Genomic DNA, 20,300 nt, shown 5'->3' with positions numbered 1-20,300 from the left:
TTTACAGATCATGGCTAACACTAGAGATGATAATAGAGGAAGTAGGCGTTGTAAATGTTTGGGTGTTGGTTTGGGTGTTGTATGTGTGATATTCATCATAGTTCTGATTGTGGGTCTGCCATTGGTGGATAAGAGTAAAACTAACAATGCTACAATTCCTGAGACCGCCGCTACACTAACAGCTTGGGAGAGGTTTGAGCAGGACATGAAATATTTGCATGAGGGAACTAACGTAAAAGGGGAACTATCTACTAATGTTTTCTATCGCTTGCTGAATGAGTATGTTGATACTATGGATGCGAAGGCTTGTTATGTGTGTACGCAGATTCCTGTTTCAGTGCAAGAGGGAGTTACTTATCATAGTTTGCCTTTAACTTATGGGATAAGCTGTAGTCTGTTACTAACACGATTCTATAACCAAGAGGAGATCCAGTACTTTTATTCAAATCACGACCTTGTGTTTTCCTATGTGCCTATCATAGAGGATTTGAATAATGTAGCTAAATACTACATCAAAAAACTAGTTAAGGGGTTCTTTGAAGCGACATTAACAATTAGTACATCTTATGCACACCGCAATAACTTGACATGTTTGCTCACAACTGTAGTGAAAAGCTTTCTAGATCACACGAAAGATAGGAGAAGGGCTTTGAAAGGGAAATTGGAGAAAGGCTTGCAGCAGCGATCCTTTATTAGTAGTGAGAGTTATAGTGCAGTTAGGGAACAGGGGAAATTAGCTTTAGATGCACTACACGTAGGTAAGCTTTGCATTACGTGACCTAAGTCATATTATGACAATGTGTTTGTGGGAACGAGTGAATGTAAGCATGTGTTTTCGTTTCAGAGTAAATGGACTTCATTTTAAATGGACAGGATCCAGCGATCCCTGGGATCTACTACATATGTGGACTTAATGCTTATTACCGTCTTCCAAAGGGATGGTATGGGATATGTTATTTGGGGATAGTTTTCCCAAAGATATATCAGTTAGAGGATTTGAAAATGTTTCTGAAATTGTCTGAATTACATCGTACTAGACAAAGGAGAGAGACTGCTGCTGGTGTAGTAGGAGACATATTCGGAGCGATAATTCCTTCAGTGGGAGTTATCTTGGATTCAATAAAGATTCGAAAGTTGTCTACTATTGTGGATAACATGCTGACAAATTTCACAGGGGCTATACTCCTGATGGATACTGAACTTGCTGCAGAGAGGGCTATGACTCTTCAAAACAGGCTTGCTTTAGACATTCTTTTAGCGAAAAATGGCGGAGTTTGTAAGATGCTTAATGAGCAACATTGTTGTGCCTACATACCTGATAATAGCAATGAGATTAGAAGTATGCTTACTAACCTAACAAGAGATAGTACAGATTTGAAGGAACTGAAGGAACCAGGGGTTTGGGAAAAGGTTGGAAAGGGACTTGCTAAAGTGGGAGGTTGGTTTAGTAATATTTGGCATGGGATATTGGCAAAAATAATACAGGGAATATTAATCGTTCTAGCTTGCTTATTTGGATTATGGTTGTCATGCAAAATTAGCAAAATAATTAAATTGAAAATGGCAGAAAATAATAAGAGGAGGGAAGAAAAGAAAAGGGAGAAGATGTTCAGAGCAAAATATGGAAAGGCAAAATCAAGAGAAAAAATTGAGATGAGGGAGTTTTGAAAAATGAAATTGTGAAAGGTAAAGGGTTTGTTTGATGACAAGAGTTATCAGAGGAGGGATTGTTGGTGTTTAACCTTTGAAATTAATATTAACCTGAAATGCTTGCAAAATAATGTATGATGAAGCAGCATAGAAAATGTGTTAGAATAATACTAATGCACGCATTTGAAATGTGCCCACGGGGAGTGGCCACCAATGTATACGGTGATTAATGAAACTGACTAATGATGAATTAACAATGTACTAATGTATGACTTTATATTAGCATTTAGAGTTATGTATTGAGGGTTTGCTAAATTAATTATTAGGCCTTAGTTAGCAAAGGTCTGTGCCTAGCGGCCTGGTCTCATATTTAACTGTGTTTTTCTAACGTGCAATGTGCTGCTTTCCTGAAGGACACTAAGTGGTACTTTTCCAGAAGCTAGATATATGTGTGTAGCCGTAGTAAATTCTTTCTCATGAGACCCGACTTGCTCAAGGAGACATTCTTGCCGAATGCATCAGTGTAATTCGCGACAGGTGCAAGGTCGCCTAGACTAGGAGAAGACAATTGAACTACTGACTGGAGCGACAAGTATAACTTTTCTTACCTGACATTCTACCCGTTGAAATCGTCAATCACAGGAGCCAATAAACTACGTGAGAACTGTCTTAGGTGATAATTCTAGTGAGGTGTGTGATGGATCATTGGACAGAGATAACAATGCACCAAATATTGCCCAATGGGAAATTAGAGACTTGTTCGACAACTTTGATATAATGGCGTGACACAAGGAGAAATCAGCCATTACCGTGCCACTCCCTTGAAGCCATTACCGTGCATTCTTCTTTGCCATTCTTAGCCATTCTTCCTCGCCACTTTGATGCCATTACTTGCCATTATTCTTGCTATTCTGAGAGACTTTGTCTTTAGCTGTTTTGATTCCTTAACCATCCTCACATATTTCTTGCCCGATACTTACTTCTCCTCCTTATGAGGGAAGAGCCCTATTCTTAGCTCTGCCCTGCTGAACTTGCCTGTCCTGTTCTGGCTGATGGCGAACCGACTGATGTCCTGAGGACGAAGACTGACGCTGTATGCTGACCCATTTGGAGGGGTAACTATATGATGATATATTGTAATTGTCTGTTTGCCTTTTCTTTCTAGGTACCAACTGCTCTTTTGATAGAGTCCATAGATAGATGTTTTCTAAATTCGTGTTGCTAAATTGTTTTGCATCAAGCCCAACATGCTGATGCTAATTCGAGGTTAGTTAAGGAGTCCCCTAAAACTGGATGCTAATAGACAAAATGACTGAATTCTTGCTTTGTTGAATAACGTACTAATGATACTCTGCTAAAGGTGATTCATGTTAACGTCGTGCTTTGTTCTAATGTTCATGATCTATGCTCTGATAAAGTCTTACTCAAGTTGCCATATTGTAGTGGTTTTGATGTGCTTACTGGTGTTGAGACTAATAAACATGCTTTTAAAGTGTAACTAATATGGAATAAATATCCTAACTCTTACTAGAGTTGCGTGGTTATTCATGACCGTGAGGTCAAGGTGCGTGACTCTTATTAAATGTTATTGATTAGTTTGATTGATTAGTTATTGTGAATATTGATGAGGTTATTGATCTATTAATTGCAATGATAAATAGATATCTCGTCCTGAGGAGTCTCCAATCGGGGTCATAAGATTCATCTGCCTAAAACAAGTTCCCACGTAAGTTAAATTATCAAGGTTGGGACGCGTTATCAGAGTCAACTTCATGAATCACCCTCTCAGGTCTCTGAGGGGTGGAAGGATGACCAGCAGTCAGGCTGGAGCTCTCTCCAGTAATACCTGAAGGATGGAATGCTAGCATGCACTGAGCCTGAACAGTCATTCTGTGATTCTCTGAAGGAGTGAAGGTTGACAAATGGTCAGACTGAGGAATGTGCCTGCAAATCTCTGAAGGATGAAAGGCTGATGGGTGGGTAATTGTATACATCGTAGAATCTCTGAAGGATGGAAGGCTGTCTTGTCTGCAGTTTGGTAGATTTATTTTTCTCATTACTCTATACATTTCACCTAAGGGTATTTGTAAGTTTTATGTATAAATACTGGCATTGCCTATGTCCTGTTACCATCACTTTTCTAAGATTCCTTTCTGTGTGTGCGTTTTCTCAAGGATTTTTGTTTTTATTTTTTAAATGGCCTTGTGCATTTGGACTTTATGCTGAAAGTGAAGATTTGTAGTAGGTTGGACTAAGACGCACATTCACGCTGCTAGTGGTACAAACAATGTGAACATCTACTGGCAGGAGTACATTTCAACATACAAAGCGAATGGCTGCCTTCCTTCTGTAATCCTGGAGTCTAACTTTGGGTCTAAGCAACCAGATCTTCTCTGTGAGAAGGAAAGTGTTTAATGACATCACCAGTGATCCCACTGATTTCTGTTTTAAGAAGCGTGAGTCGGGACACAAAGCATAACCTGGGAAGGGATGGGATTGATTCTTTATTTAGGGCAATGGCAATCGTAGAAAATGAAAGTTGTTCAAGGATTAAGAGTCCGTTAACTCATGTTGTTCCTGACTCTCTCTGCCTTCGAGGGATTCCGCTCACGTGGTGGAGCAGTCAGTGCAGTCTACATGTCCGTCAAACCACACTGGCAGGAGTTATTCCCAGCTGAGTGACTTCGAATTTCTTGCGAGTTAAATTCCTTTATTCTCTAGTGCTGCTTACAGACTATAACAACATCGAGTGTGTTATAATCCCCGAAACCAAGAGTGGCGCCTCCTGCTGACAAAGGAAATCCCTACACCCAGACAGTGGGGCTGTTGTCTCTCACTGGCAACAGTCCTTAGAATCATATTGACTGACAGCCAGAGAGGCCTTTCTTACTGAACCTGTAAACAAACACTCTCTCCTGCCACAGAATCTCTTAGGAGCCTGACATGTTGGACAATGGAAGCCTCGTGTTGCCTTGCTACGATGACCCTTTTCCAACCATGTGTTGTGATGACATGAAAGAGTGCTTGAGGGTCACTCCATTGGGGTGCAGTGTCATTACAGCGGATGGCTAGACATGAGCCCTCTGTTCTTCACTTGGCCTGGTGTTATTAGCCATGCACGTTGTTTCTATGATGGTCTGACGGTCTGGTAGAGTTTTAATGAGCTGAGATTTGTGGGTTCGGATAGGGTCGCAAAGTTTTAATCATATGTGTTAAATATGGGGCCTTTCTGTCCAGAGACATTTTCATTGCCACTTAGATTTTCTTTACTGACATTTGGTCTTCACTTTCCCCTAGCCCCTCTGCCCACCCCTCACCTAACCCTACCAAACAAAAATACTTTGGCAAAGCCCTCTTTAAAAAAATAACAAAAATTCCTCGGTGATAATCACAAATATTCAAAAATGTTACAGAAATAGCGAAATAGCCTCTTTCCCTCCAGTATAAATTAGTCTTTGCTGCCTTTGGAGACTCAAGTAAGGGACAAAGTGTTGCCCCTCAGAATTTGTTTTGCCCCTCGCAGTTAGTTCCTATCACCGCTGCACTCCAATGGCCCCTACCCTCAAAGTCTTTCCATTGGCGTCATGTCTGTCGCTGGTCACCAGCTCACGTGGTGCACCATTGCTCACTGGACTCCCCCTATCAGCCTCACTGTCGGACAGAGGAGAGGGGCACCCTGCCACCACCAGCACAATATTACCCTCCGCTTTACTTTGTTCATGATCATGGTCTTCCATTTGCACCCCCAATGGGATTGTGTCATCGTGCCCATTCCTCAGCGGATCAGGCGCTAGTCCTGAGCTTCTCATCAGTTGGCACGTGGGCTCCGCCAGCTCCTCCAGGGCCTGGTCGTTCAGGAGGTTGACCAAGAAGTCAATGTATTTCATGGCAAGCCGCAGGATTTCATTCTTGCTGAGCTTCTTGTCTGGTGGGTGGGTGGGGATGAGTTTCCGCAAGTCTGCGAAGGCGCCATTGACGTTCTGCTGTCGCCAGCGCTCTCGGCTATTGGTGAACACCCGGCGGGCCACCTTCTGAGGTTGCCGAACTAGAATGGAGAGAGGAAACACAACAGGACCACAAGGGTTAGGCAACAGAAACGCATGTTCAGACACAGTTCTCACTGGGAAACTTGCTTAATAAAAGTAAAAATAAAACCTGTGTTTTTTTTTTTTACAAACACTCATAACTATAAACATAAATGGCCATCCTAATTAATCTTTGCCATAAAGTAGAAGCTGGCATCTGAAAAAAACACCGATATTACACTGGTGTTTAGATAACTAAAACATTGGAAATTTTAGGTAACGTTGTAAAATGTATCATGGTGAGGGCGTATTGTTCATGTGATCTTGTCCTTATCAATCAATGATGCATCACACAATATTATATCAAACTTTCTTAATTTTCAGATTCTAATACTTTGTAAGCAATGGCATTTTAAAGAACAGAACAATGAATTTCCTTCACACTGTTCAGGCTTTAGAAATGAATAAAACGAGCTTGAAAAGTTTGGCTCAGAGGAGTCCAAATAACACACCAAGAACTAAAACATTAATAAGTCCGCGTAATTGCACTGAGCGCAAGTGGTCTCTACCACTGGAGAGTCGAGGCGGGGAGGGATTCTTACCTATCAATCTGTCCCACTTAATGAAGGGTAGAATTATTGTGATAGATTCTGCAATCTGAACACTTGTAATCCCTGCACTCCTTCTGTGACCAGTTCATAAATACGAAATAGTGTCTTGATAATCGGAGAGAAACTATTATTAAAGCTTAGAACCAATAGGATGATTGTGATGGAGCAGGTCCTATGCTGCGGTCACAGAAGAGAGAGAGGTGGGGCTTGGGCCAATACACAGGACCGACCTAGTGGTGAGAGATCTTATGCATTACCCTGCTTCTGACATGGATCCTTTCTCCAAGAAGTCACTGAGTATCCGTCGATCAAATCAACTCCCTCTGTGGGGCTGCAGTGGACATAGGAATGCACAGACTCCGGGCCTTTAACAGAAGTTTGAACCACAGAGGATCAAATGCACCCAAGTTGAGTCTCCAAGTGCAATTGTTCCGATGTAGATCGCTATAATTTTCGTGACAACGTGTTTGTTGATGTTAAACTCATAATTTGACAGAAAGTGAAAGTAAGGAGCATCATTATGACACACAATAAAAATAAGTCTCCGAGAGGGTAACGTGATCCGACAAAGGCACCCTACAGCGGAGTTATGTCTTTCCTATTCCCACTGTTCTTAGTGGTGCTGGAACAATATTCAGAGTGGGGCATTATTGTTATATCGCCAAAATCACAGGGATTGTAAAAAATCCAAACGTCATACAAAAAAAGACAAATGTAGCAAACCTGTCATGTCCATTCAGCAGGAGAGTGGTAAGGGTGTGATATGTAGCTGGTGGTGCATTTTGCAGCACTGGTGAGTTAGTGCACTGTCATTTACAGACAGTACATTTTCTGTTGAAATAGCCACTAAGGGGCAGATTAATTGAAAGTGATGCTGCACCACTTTCCCCGCACCCCTTAGCACCCTCCTACCACCACCATGTGTGCGCCATGTTTAAAATACGGCGCACCATGGGCAATAGCGTCATTTCTCATAACGCTATTGATGTACTATGCAGGAGTAGCGCCAAAATATTTGTGCTACTCCTGCAGAGTACATAGGGGCCCATTATAATTAACGGGAGCCCCCTTTTAACGCCTGCTCCTGAGCAGGCGTTAAAAGTGCTGTAAAAATGGCACAAGGAAATTTCATAGAGCTTCATTTATGCTTTCCTAATTGCTGAAATGTAAATGTATGTTAGAAAAACTGGCATCCTACAGTCTTTACATTAGTTTCCTGTACCCCAGCACAATGCCACCTAGATCAGTTTTTAAAAAACCCTCTCACTTTGCAGAGAAATAAAAGTACACTCCAGTTTCTAAATAAGCAGCAATTTGTTAGAAGACAGCCTGACGTTTGACCTTTGTCTTTGAACATGCAGCAAATGTGACAAGAGAAATAGGCCTGGGCGTAATTATAATTCCACTTGCGTAGTAGCGAAATTTGAGTAACTCTGTTATGCTTGTAATGTGGAGTTCTTACCGCATTTCACTCTACAGTTTGTGCCACGCAGTAAAAACATGAGGCTCCACAACTCACACTTGTGAGAGAGATTTGAAGACCCCTGGCATGATTTCCCATTGCAACAGAGCCTTCCAGCACCGTTTATAATACCAGCAGACATGATCAAGGAGGGCTGACATTCAAATACATTTGCTGCAGCTCTACTAGATTTTCTACTTGAGTGGCAGCAAAATCAACTCAAATGACCGTGCTCTTGCACAGTACATGGTGCCATTCGCCCTGATTTGCAGTGCTGCTAGCTTTACTGACACTAAATTGCAACTCAAGCAGGATATTTTCAGCTTGTTGGCAGAATTCTGAGGAATCTCAGAGTTTTTCCGTAACTTTGCAGAATTCTGCGGAGTGAAACTCTATGAGTTCCACTCATCTCTTAAAGGCATCTTTATTGCTCATTCAACTTCGGAACTCCAGCATGATTATTTCTAGGGGTGCTGCAGCACCCCCAGCACCCCAACTTACAGCACCTATGACTGTTCTTCATTCTGATGTATACATTTACCAGCAGACTCCAGACCTCATGAATCTCCACAGGGACCAGACTGGATCAGGACAAGTTTAAATTGCTTTCCTGCACCTGTAGGTGGCAGCATATCTCCAGCTCACCTCTAGTGCCTCTCCGGATGTGAGGTCAAGGAGATGTATGCCCAAGCACCCAGGCACTCTAAGGCCAGTTCCTTTTTGTTCTGCATTCTTCAACACAGATCTGGAGTTGCTGAACACTGGAATTTCACTTAAAACATTTTTTGATGAATACCTCTACTGGTAGATTCCTTGCCTTATGTATATCCCACGCATCAGACAGGATTCAGAAACCTACCTTTAATATCGCTCCACTCTGGTAAGGGGTGCTGGCTCAATCTTGGCGCCAGAAATGACGATACAGTGACATTACTGGAGCCATAATGGTGACCCACTTGTGCCCTGATGTCAGTTCCCTTTATTCCATGCCACTGACGCAGTTCCACATCTTGCTCTCTTTGCAAACTTTCAGTCGCTTTTTTTTACTATTTTTTGTCAAAATATCAGTATAGTGTAAGACTGCTGCCCTCCCAAAAATCATTCTTCAAAACTTGAAGGGACTACTTGAAGGGACTGTGAAGGACACAGCTCAAGGTTTTGTGAGTCGTGCAGGAGCATGCACCACAGGATAGAATGGGAGGGCAAACGTTCTGTGACCCAGGCCTGGGATGATCAATGGATCAGGAGGACGTCTCATCCAAGGACAAAGTCACTGGAGTCACTATTGAAGTCCTCACATGTGACAACACAACTCTGTGCAGCGCAGGGCTTTCAAAGGTAAGTTGCTAAGGTGCTCCTCTCTGTCTCAGGACTCCTGTTCAGAACCAGTCATGGCTCCTGTTCCCCAAGAGGTAGTGTTACATGCGATTCCTACAGACCCATGTGCTATGAACATCTGTGGGCCCTAAAACAAGGCCTCAGCCCTACCTGGATTTTCCTGCTCTGAGAACAGATACTACGTTTATTATCAGTGCTATAATTGATTTTTTCCACAAGGTAATGGTACCCTGTGGAGCACCTTTGAGCCCCGCATGTCCTATGGGTGTACCATTTGGGATGCCAGTAGCGGGTCTTCTCCAGTCTCCTTTTGATTCCTTCCTACCTGCTCTTGCTACCCATTCCCTTGGCACTAGCTCTGACTCCTACAATTATTTTGTCAAAGATAACGCCTTCTCCGGTCTTGATTTGTCAACCGGGTCTTCCCTGTCTCCGCCAGCTCTAGACTGACCTTTGCTGGAATGTAAACCAATGCCACCTGTTCCAGTTCTGATGCCATTGACGCTAATACCAACAAGAGCCCCTCTCCCAGTAATTAATCTGCAAGACCCTTTGCACAGACCAAGAATGTTCATGTAGAGAACAGCAGAATAACACAGGCTTTTCTTTGGAGGGAAATCCAATCCTCTAAAGGACCCAAGGTAGGACAGGTCTTTTATTCCGTCAGGCAATTTCCCTCAGCCATTGGAGACCAGTTCTGGAAGCCCAGGGCTGCTGCTGGTATCTCTGCCAATTTCCTCTCTGTCAACCTCCTAGAGGTTAATTAGAGCAGACACTGGGAGGCTTCAAAAGAGAAAGACAGGAAGGAGGGAGGAAGGTAGAGAGAAAGAGATTAGCGTGGAACAGCAGAAAAGAGAGTAGGAGAGAGACAGAATGGATAGATGGATGGGGGATGGATGGATGGATTGAAAGAGATAGTGAGAGCTTTAAGGGGAAGGGAAGGGCTGCTTTGAGCATTCCTACCAGGGCTGCTTTGGTTTCCAGTCCAGGTCAGAGTTGATGGGGATAAGCAATCAGACTCCATGAACCCAGATTTCTTGGCATAAAATGATACAAATAGCAGAGACACTTCTCATGAATTGGAATTTTACTCCCCAACAGGCCTCCCTCCAGCAGGTGTGGTGTCATATTATTCCATAGCAGAGAAAGCGTCAGAAGCTTTAGAATTGTTCCTACTATCCATGGCGGTGGAATTGATTATTTTAAGGGAAGTTCTACACCCCACTTCTCAGGCATCAGAGTTGTTGCTACACTTTAATGATGCCATCACCGAGCTGGTCATGGCAGGGGGAAAAGCCAATCTGGACCCCTGCTGTAAGTCGACTATTGGCCAAGTGACATAGACAAGTCCCTGGGGACTTGGGTTTCCTGTCAGCTTATCACTTCTAAGAGAGCCTAGTGGTACAAGCATCTTGTAACTAAGTTAACTACTGAAGCTTTTCCCACCTCTCCAAGGACTAAAAAAAATAGAACACTTTGCGAACAAGTCTTTCTCAGCATGGAGTATGGCCCTGATGTTCCTTAATGCCTTCTGAATAATGGGTTGTTATTACCATGCACTGTGGGACATGGTCCAAATGGTTATCCCAATTCTCCCAGACCTCCTGCTGGAACATTTCACAGAACTTGCGTGGGTTTGTCAGGTCATAGCCAAAGAGGTGGTTCAATAAGGCTTTGAATCGGCTGATTTTGTAGCATGTGTGATGGAAACTTCCCTGGCACGTCTTGCAACTCAGGTTTCTCCAACAATGTACAAGCAGCCCTATCGGACCTCCCTTTTGATGGTTCTCAGCTTTTCAGAGAAACAGAAAGCTCTGCCCTTGAGATATTCAACAAGAGTAGGGTCACTGATAAATTTCCAGGACTCCAAACCCAGCAGCAAGATTATAGACAATTTTGTAAACTTTGGGGTTTCTTCAGAAATTTCTCCTTTTGTGGTAGACAGTAAGGCGAGCATCAGCAGCAACAGAACCTCTTGTTTAGGAAAATATTGGGGTTAGAGGCCAAGCCTTACCTCTCCCTCCCTCCTCCACTTCTTCCACCCTGACCACTGCAGGGCAGTAGCCCTAGTTCCCTCTTGTCGGAACACATGGCACCTGTTGGAGAACTAGTATGCCCTTTTCCAGAAGCCTGGAAGGCCAGAATATCAGATCAATGCATCTTGCAGATCTTGGAAAGAGGGTATGCTCTAGCCTTCTAAGAGACTTCTCCATCCGTTACCCCCTCATTTTTCTACCTTCTGCAGACTACTTATGCATTCTTCAGGAGGAGGTAGAGAGCCTTCTCTAAAATGGAGAGGTGGAATTGGTGCCAGAGAAGGAATGGTTTCGGGGGTGCTACTCCTTGTACTTTCTGGTCCTAAATAAGGATGGAAGTGTTTATTCGATTACAGAACTCAGGGTTTTGAACTTGTTCTTGTGCAAAGAAAAGTACAAGATGCTGTCCTTGGCTCAGGTGTTGCTAACGCTGGAAGCGGAACACCTGATGATGTTGGTTAATTTGCAAGACGCGTATTTTTACATTCTGATTCTGTGGCCGAACAAAAAGTACCTATGCCTCAGAGTAGGATCTGTGCATTATCAGTTTGTGGTCCTGCTATTTTCTTAACTTCTACTTCATGAGTCTTCATGAAGGTGATGGCTGTAGACACCATCCATCTCAGAAGATCAGGAATCCCAATGTTTCCGTATTTGAGGCTGTCTCCAGAAATGGTGTTGTGCTACCTACAATTGACAGCATTATTGCTGTACAACCTGGGCTTTTCCATCAACATGGCCAAGTTTCACCTGGAGTCCTCCCAGCACATTCTGTATATAGGGGCAGTAGTGGACACTACATTGAATTAGGCCTTTACCTCTTCTCAGAGGTTAAGGGATAGCCAGGCTATGATTCTGATGTTTCAGAATGGCACACACTTTTCAGTCCTGATGTCTTACATCTGCTAGGTCTGCTAGCTTCCTACATTCTCCTGGTCACTCACACACAGAGGCACACGAGGGCTATCTAGTAACGCCTCCGCAGGCACTGGTTTCAATACAGCAGAGATCTTTCACACTCTATAGTGATCTCAGGGGATGCTACAAAGGATTTGATGTTGTAGGGTGTGGATGAGAACCTACTTCAAGGGATGTCCTTTCAGACTCCACGGGGAGTGACACAGTGGCAACAGATGCTTCCACACTAGGGTTGTAAGCGCATTTGAAGGAACCAGAGATCAGGGTCCTTTGGTCTCCAGGGGCGCAGACATTACATTCTGTTGGAGCAATCCAGCTGACACTCAGGCCCTCCTGCCATCCGTTTGAGGCCAGTTCAACCATATCTTGAGTGACAACACAACTGCAATGTGGATACGTCAATAAGCAGGGAGGAGTGGTGTAACATCTTTTCTGTGGAGAAACATTCCAGCTCTAGTCTTGGACGTAGAAGAACCAGATCTGGTTGGTCATCAACCATCTGCCTGGTGCTTTAAATTGCAGAGCCGACAGCCTGAATCAGCTTCACCTTGATGACCATGAGTGGTGACTTCACCCAGAGGTGGTCCAGAACAACTTTGCCCTTTAGGGCACTCCTCGGGTGGACCTATTTGCCAATCGTAACAATGCCTATTGGCCCCAGTTCTATGCCATCCAGTATTCCTTTCAGGAAGCCTTGGAGACATGGCTTAGTCAGAGTGAAGCTATTTTCTTCACTACACATTTCCTCCTGTACCTTTGATTCCTTGGGTGATGAGGAAGATTCAGCTGGACCAGACCCAACTCATCTTTATAGCCTTATAAAGGCAGAGAATGGACTGGTATGTGGTCTGGGTGCACCTTTCTCTCTGTCCACCACTCCAACTCTTTTACAGGGTAGACCAGCTCTCTCAATCAGAGGGGCAGATGCTGCACCCCAGCCTCCAGAGCCTCCACCAGTATGCTTGAAGAATGACCGGGGACACCTGAATGCTTTTTATCGACCTCCTTAAGTGATGGATGTTATTTTAAGTACCCGCAGACATCCAACCAAAATGGTGTACTGTGGGATATGGAGTAGGTTTGTCTAGTGATGTTCAGACAAGACCCACTTATCAGATATCTTATGGTTCTCTCTGTCATTGACTCAGCAGGTTTGTGCAGTGGGTACAGTAAACAGTTAGTTATCTGCATTGTTGGCCTTTCGGTATCTCCCAGACCAGCCTTCCCTATTCAAGGCCCCTATAGTTATGAGATTTCTAAAGGCTCTCACCAATATGTGACCGCTTCTCCATTCATTATACCTTAATGAAATCTTAATCTGGTCCTTACACTTTTGATGTGTTCAACCTTTAAAACCTTACACATTATAAAAAAGTTCCAAGTGTAGAATTTGCATTACACCTTGCTGATAAGATGTCAATCTCATGCTGTTCTCCTTGAAGGCATGGAAAAAAATGGATGGGAAACTGTTGTCAGGGCATCAGTGGGGGCTCTTTATGACTCCAGTTACGCCATTGTGTTGTCATTTGCAGCACTAAGATGAAGCCAGCATGCCCTACGAGCATGGAGAGCTATTGAAAATTTACAGATCCAGTCTAATATCTGGGATATTCAAAAGGAAAGGAATCTGCCGGTAAATTGAGTATCCTCCAGAAAGATTGCTACTGGAGACAGGAAGCTTTTCATCTTGAAGTGCCTCCAATAAAAAGGTCATGGATTCTTTGGACCTACATGATGTGTGCCTTGGGAGTTTGGATCCTGCTCCCTTCTCCAAATCTGCTTACAGATGGGGCTTAATGCATCCAATGACTGTTGAGGACTGGGAAGGAATTTATTTTGTGCCAAAAGGCTGTGACAAGTAACAGAGTTGTCACCCCTTTAGAACTGGCTCTGAAAACAAGCTTGTTCACAAGAAAGTTATCCTGCACCAAGTCTTCTGTTGGTGGGCTTGTTTCCCAGAATCTAGCCATGACATCATCTTCAATTTTGACTCCTGAAAGACCTGAGCCTGTCACCACGCCCTGACTCCATTTTCATTCCCTTTCCAATGCTGCCAGATGGAACTTCTTTCTTTTGCTGCTCCTGGTCCTGGTCCCACTCCAGTGATGGCTTTAACCCAGCTTTACTTGCTATGTTCTGTTCATCATCTCCATCTGGTGCATCATCAGGCCCCAGTCACTGGGGCTCTTCAGCCACGCCTCGGCAGTCAGCCCCTGCCCCAGTGCTGGTCAACCCCGTTGATGCTGCTAACGTCATCCAGATCCCAGCAGACCTGTTTTTACCACTAAAAGCTGTGCTGACTGTTTTGGCACTGGCGCCTCAACCGACATTATAAACTGAACCACTTCTACATCAATCCATTGTGCAGTTATCTATGGATAATGCAGGTTTAATATGGTGGAATGCATGAGGACTTCCAGCCTTAGACTTCATGCTGGCTTTGTTCCGGCTTCATTAATTGCTAACTTGTTCAGAGAGTCAGTTGCGAGATGGACACACTTCACTCTTATTCGGACTCGGATGAAGCTACCCGTTTGGGTCTCCTGAAGTCTAGTGACTTCAGCACATTTACTGAAGTTATCATTGATTTTCCCTCAATAGTCCTTTTGGAAGACATTCTTTTTTTAAAGATGGTCCAGTGTGAGGCGGCTGAGTGGTTAAGATGAACACATTGACAGAAATCCACAAGCCCGGTCACTCCACATCACAACCATTGTTGCCTTCTCATCTGGTCCTCCTAGACCCTATTATGTGGGATAGGGTTAAGTCATCATCGGGCCAAGCCACCCACTGCCAAGTTGCTAATCATCACTGCCCGGCTTCATACAATTACCTTTTCTATACTCTCACCCATTGTTTGAAAGTCTGGCACTTCATTCTCTTAATTATTACAGTTTTCCATCTGAAACAGAGTTTTAGTGGGTCAAGATGGTACGAAAGAAGTTGCTTTCATTAAGGATCCTTGCTCCATTCAGGAAACATCACATGCCCATTGGCATGTTCTTCCCGTGCTCTTTGGCATATGGGCCGGTTTGTTCTTCCCTGCAAGTGAAAGGACACAATTGCTGAAATAGTTTGTGTTGCATTTGGGATTCCTCAAACAACTGCTTAGGTCCAGTCTTGACACTGTGGATTCAGTGGCTAGGTCTATGAGTCCTTCTATGGCTTAATTGTGCTCCACTGATCTCCCTAGAGAGGCCTCTGCAAATCTGCTGGGCAAACCTTTGATGGTTTCCACATGTTAAACAAAGGAGCTTTGACTTGACCTTAGATGGATTTACATCAAGACATCCCACTGCCTGAGCTTGAGGCTTGAATTCTAATGCACAAATGGTATTTCAGCAGCATGAGAGATTCAAAGACTTTACAAGAAATTCAAGGTTCTGGCCTTACGAGCAACACTATCTTTTCTAAACTGATCAACAGCAATCTCTGCCTTCCTGTGGCTAGCAGACCAAGTAGTGCCTTGAGCGGTAGCAAGACAAAGAACAGCAGTTAGTGCTCATGGGAATGCATGTGCCTAGTAAGAAGGAGGTTTACCTTTGGTGCAATTGCATACATATAGATATATGAGATATTTGGATCATGTACAGGGATTTCTCCCCACACTTCAAGAATTGGCAGGCTTAGCTTCATTTGCTTTCTGCTCACCCACCTTTCATATTATATTTTGCAATAGTGGGTCGTCGCTGTCTGAGAAGGGAGCAATAGAACAGATTCCAGATTTTGTGGATTTCCTCCTTCTTAAGGATTTATTTAGCCTTATAGTTTGGGATTTGTTTTGGGTTCCCTTACATCATGTATTTCATTTTTCAGTCCTGAAGACCTATGGACAAGATTTGTGCTTGTACTTGGTTTCGTTCATTTTCAGCATACATTTCCATCATTAGGCATAGTATCAGTACTTCATGTGTTCACACAGTTTATATTGCTGATGGTACTCCATTTTCGTGATTCAGGAATATAGGCTTTCCTGTGTCTCTGGACCTGGTTGTATGACAGAATATGGACCACAAAAATATCATGGTACAGGAATATTGTCAAACCTTTAACATTCAAAATATCTACTTCACAATACATATAATGTAAAATACAAAAACCAAAAATATCACTCTGAAAATATTGTGGTCCAAAATATTGACATCATTATATATATATATACATACATGCATATATCTTTAAGCGAATGTTATGAATGAATACAAAAATGTAACTTTAAAATGTACATTACAAATATTTTCAAATAATGAAGATTTTAGATTATATTTAAAGTTAGATTAAATATTAAAATAGAGCCTCACAAATATAAACTATTAATACATTAGACAAAACCATGTCAATTTATTAAACTATTGTAAATAGTTATTAAAACTATGCAAAGCAATTTAAAAATATTATAAAGAACAAAATAGAAAATAATTAAAAAGCACAAAAATAAAAATAAAAAAATACATTTAGAAATATATACTTTGAATTAAAATATGCTCTAAATATCTTGAAAAATATCCAGTAACATGTAGTAACAACTCCAATCCCAAATCAATATAAATAAGGTTGGAGGGGTCAGATTTACTGTTTTAACTCCAGTCTAAAAACCACTGTGGAAAATGCATTCACAGGAGGGGGCAGATTTACTATGTTGACTCCAGTTTTACAAATACTGGATAAAGTACATACTTTGGAAAGAGGGTAGTAAGATGTACTATTCAAACTCCAATAGAACAAACATTGAGGAGACTACATACTGGACACAGGTGAACAGATTTACTAATCTAATTCCAGTCTGACTAACATTGGGAAAATAAACACATGAGGAGAGAGATTTATTATTATAACACCTATTTACCAAGCATTGGGGAAACTGTTTACTTTGGGGAGTCAGATTTGCTATTTTAATTCCAGTTTAACAAATATTGGGAAAAGTGCATCCATGGGTGGCACAATTATCATTTGAAAGTTCATCTAACAAACACTGGTGGAAGGGCATGCATTTGAGAGGTCCAATTTACTATTCTAACTCCAGTGTAACTAACAATGAGCAAAGTGCATACGTGGGGCTGGGAGGGTAAATTTACTACTATAACGCCAGTTGAACTAACATTGGGAAAGTACATAAATGCACAGAAGGAGCAGATTCATTATTGTAACTCCTATCTAACAAGCCCCAGGGAAATTGTTTACATGGTGGAGTCAGGTTTGCTATTCTAACCCAAGACTAACAAACAATGAAACAAGTGTATCCAAACGAGGGTGGAGACAGGGAGGTGGAGATTCCCTATCCTAACTCCAATTTAACACGCAGTGGGGGAAGTGCATACACAAGAGGGGTCAGTTTACTATTCTAACTCTAATCTATCAAACATTGGGAAAAGTGCATACATTGTTGGGGGTTGTAGGTTTACTCATCTAAATCAATTTTAATAAATGTTAGATACATTACCTACATTGTGGAAAGTTAAATTTAGTATTCCAACTCTAACAAAACAGTAATTGAGGAAAGTACATAAATGGGTTGGAAGCTGATTTATAATTCTCCCTTTGATCAAACAAGTTTTGGATAAAGTGCACATGTGGGGAGGGGTCAGACATACTATTCTAAATCCAGACCAGTAGTCATTGTTGAAAGTGCATTTATTGGAGACAGGGGTTGTTGGATTTACATTCAAACTCCAGACACTGTTGAGTGAGAATGAACAGCTTGGCATCGGGGAAGAGGGGATGTTGGTCTGACCAACAATAAGATCTGTGGGAGAATGGAAATGTACTCCTGTTATGAAGGTTGCATGTTTGCTGTCATGGTGGGGGAAGGGGGTTACTGTTTACTGTTGTATCATTTAGGTACAATACAAAATAAAACAGATTTGTGAAAAAAATAATTTCGGAACTTGTACACATGTAACTTTGTAATTAATTAGTACTTAATAAATTATTTTAGAAAATAAAGTACACCCATTCCTTCACATAAATCCCACAGTCCACAAAACAATGTAATAAATCATTTAATACAAATTAATCATAATAATTATATAATTCAATAAGTTACAAGGTAGACAAGTCAAATCAAAAGCATTAAAGAATTAACACAATCAGTAGATAAATCAGTTAATATATATTTTTATTTAAAGACAATCCAATCCTTCAATAACGCCTACTTCACAAAAATAAAAATAAATATTTTAAAATTATAACACATACAAATAAATAACTATGTCAAGCACTTTAGGATAATTACCACACCTATCCAAACCCCAATAAGCATCACATCCAATTAGAAAAATAAATATTTTTTAAACATGTAAAGTTTCATATTTTAAGATTAATTTAGAAAATAAAAAAATAAAAAAGACATTTCCAGTTTTAAAAACATGCATCGTTGATACATTGTTCAATTAATATCAAATATATATATATTTTAAAAACCTACATATTCAGTCACCCAGTAAGCCCCACAACCCACAAAAGGTTAATTACAGAATTAAAAAAATATGGAGCACATTGAAACATATAATAATTAAAAACAAATACTTGTTCTATCAGTCAATTTATTTTAATGTTATTTATGTACACTTTAAAAATCAGTTCTATCCACCTAGTCTCCAAATTTTCCAACAATCCACCAAAATATGCATTACTATATTATTATAAAAATAATTGCAAACAAAGTTCACAAAACCACAAATGACTTTCAAACATAATATGATACAATAAAACATAATACAAAACAACACTATAGTAAACAATACTTTGACATTCGATAATATTGTAAAACAGTAAATACATTGTATACTTACCTTTGATATTCTTATTGAGGATATTTCTGTTGACATGATATCTATATACTATATATGTATAGATAGATAGATAGATAGACAGACAGATTGTGTGATCTTACACAAAATTTCAGAAAAGTTATGCGAAATGATATGTAATTATACAAAATGCAAAACTAGCCTTTAACACTATTTTAATGCAAAATGAATCCTCTTGTCCATTTTGAACGCGAGAATGCATTTGGCGCTAAAAAATATTGCAAAAAAAAACTAAAGAGCTGCAAACAGCCACTGTCTATTTTCTCTAACGGTTCACCTTGTTCTTGTGAGATCATGCTAAATTATGCTAGTGAAGGTGCATGATTAAGTAGCATGGCATAATAGGGTAATTTATGGAATTTCTTAATGTCAAAGTTACTGGAATTACACAAGATTACGTCAACATAACAATTTTTTTCCCAGCCTAATTTTGACCATGATGTTATGGTCAAACAATATTTTTGAGTTTATATTTAGGGAGAAAAACCTGGATAATGCAGCGGCCTAGCCACAGCCAAGATAATTTTCCCTTAACCATTGTTATTTCAAATTAGTTTGGAGATTTTCTACACCCACTGTTAAAATGCTTTGTACATCTTACATTTTTATGTAACCTAGCGTGTTTTGTGACTGACCAACTTCATCACTGGTGCCTAGTTGTTTTGTCTGGTGCCACCTTACTATTTTCTGAGCTCTTCTAATCCTGTTATATCTTATCCTTCTGTGGATAATTGTAGAGCCCTAAACCTTATGGCCCATATTTATGAAAAGTTAGCGTCACTTTAACGTCATTTTTTTTTTGTGGCACTAACTTAACTCCATATTTATATTTTGATGCTAGACCCGTCTAGCATAAAAATATTTGAGTTAGCTCCATTTTTAGGGAGCTTTAACCCAACTTGCGTCTCATTACAACAATGAGATGCAAGGTAGGCGTTCACATCCTAAAACTGACACTAGCCCCCTAGCGCCATATTTACCTACAACACTAAGCCTATGCGCCCCTAGATACTGGACCCAGAAAATGATGCTAAGCCCGATTAGCGTAAAAATTTAACGCCTAGTCAGACCAGGCGTTAATGTGCAGTTAGGCACATTTTTGAAGGGAAACACCATGGATTCCATCATGGTGTCCCTATTTTGGGCACATAAATGCCCACCCCAACATCACCCTCACCCACATCACCGGGACACTACTGGAGGAGGGAGCCCATCCCAGGTATGTTTAGGTAAGTATATGTGTTTTATGGTTAAGAGCCACTGGGGCCATTTACATGTGGCCCTCTGGCTGGCACTGGGTCTGCTGTGGTGGTCCTGAGGACTCTGGTTCCCAGTGGTGGGTATTGGGGTTGTGGTAATGACTCTTGTCTACACTTAGACAGGAGTCATTTTCTGGCTGCTTGGGTGTCAAAAAATGATGCTAGGCTGACTAGTGGCATATATTTTGCCGC

The 20,300-nt window shown here is 41.4% G+C and overlaps 1 protein-coding gene across 2 annotated transcripts in view; it reads right to left on the bottom strand.

Moving 5' to 3' along the window:
• LYL1 (LYL1 basic helix-loop-helix family member) overlaps positions 1–20,300 on the bottom strand; it is a 320,667-nt gene that overhangs the window by 196,610 nt on the left and 103,757 nt on the right. Inside the window, exon 4 of one of the 2 annotated variants that reach the window (XM_069231927.1) lies at positions 4,142–5,695. The exons of the other annotated variant lie outside the window; for it this stretch is intronic. Coding sequence (XP_069088028.1) covers positions 5,184–5,695 — 512 coding nt within the window. The 3' untranslated portion in view covers positions 4,142–5,183. Of the gene's footprint in view, positions 1–4,141; positions 5,696–20,300 lie in introns of those variants that run through there. 2 annotated transcript variants of the gene reach the window in all.

The sequence above is a fragment of the Pleurodeles waltl genome, chromosome 4_2 (assembly GCF_031143425.1).
Source record: "Pleurodeles waltl isolate 20211129_DDA chromosome 4_2, aPleWal1.hap1.20221129, whole genome shotgun sequence".
In the NCBI taxonomy this organism is placed as follows: Eukaryota; Metazoa; Chordata; class Amphibia; order Caudata; family Salamandridae; genus Pleurodeles; species Pleurodeles waltl.
The sequence above is the reverse complement of the archived record's forward strand: the minus strand, read 5'-3'. Positions and strand labels throughout refer to the sequence as shown.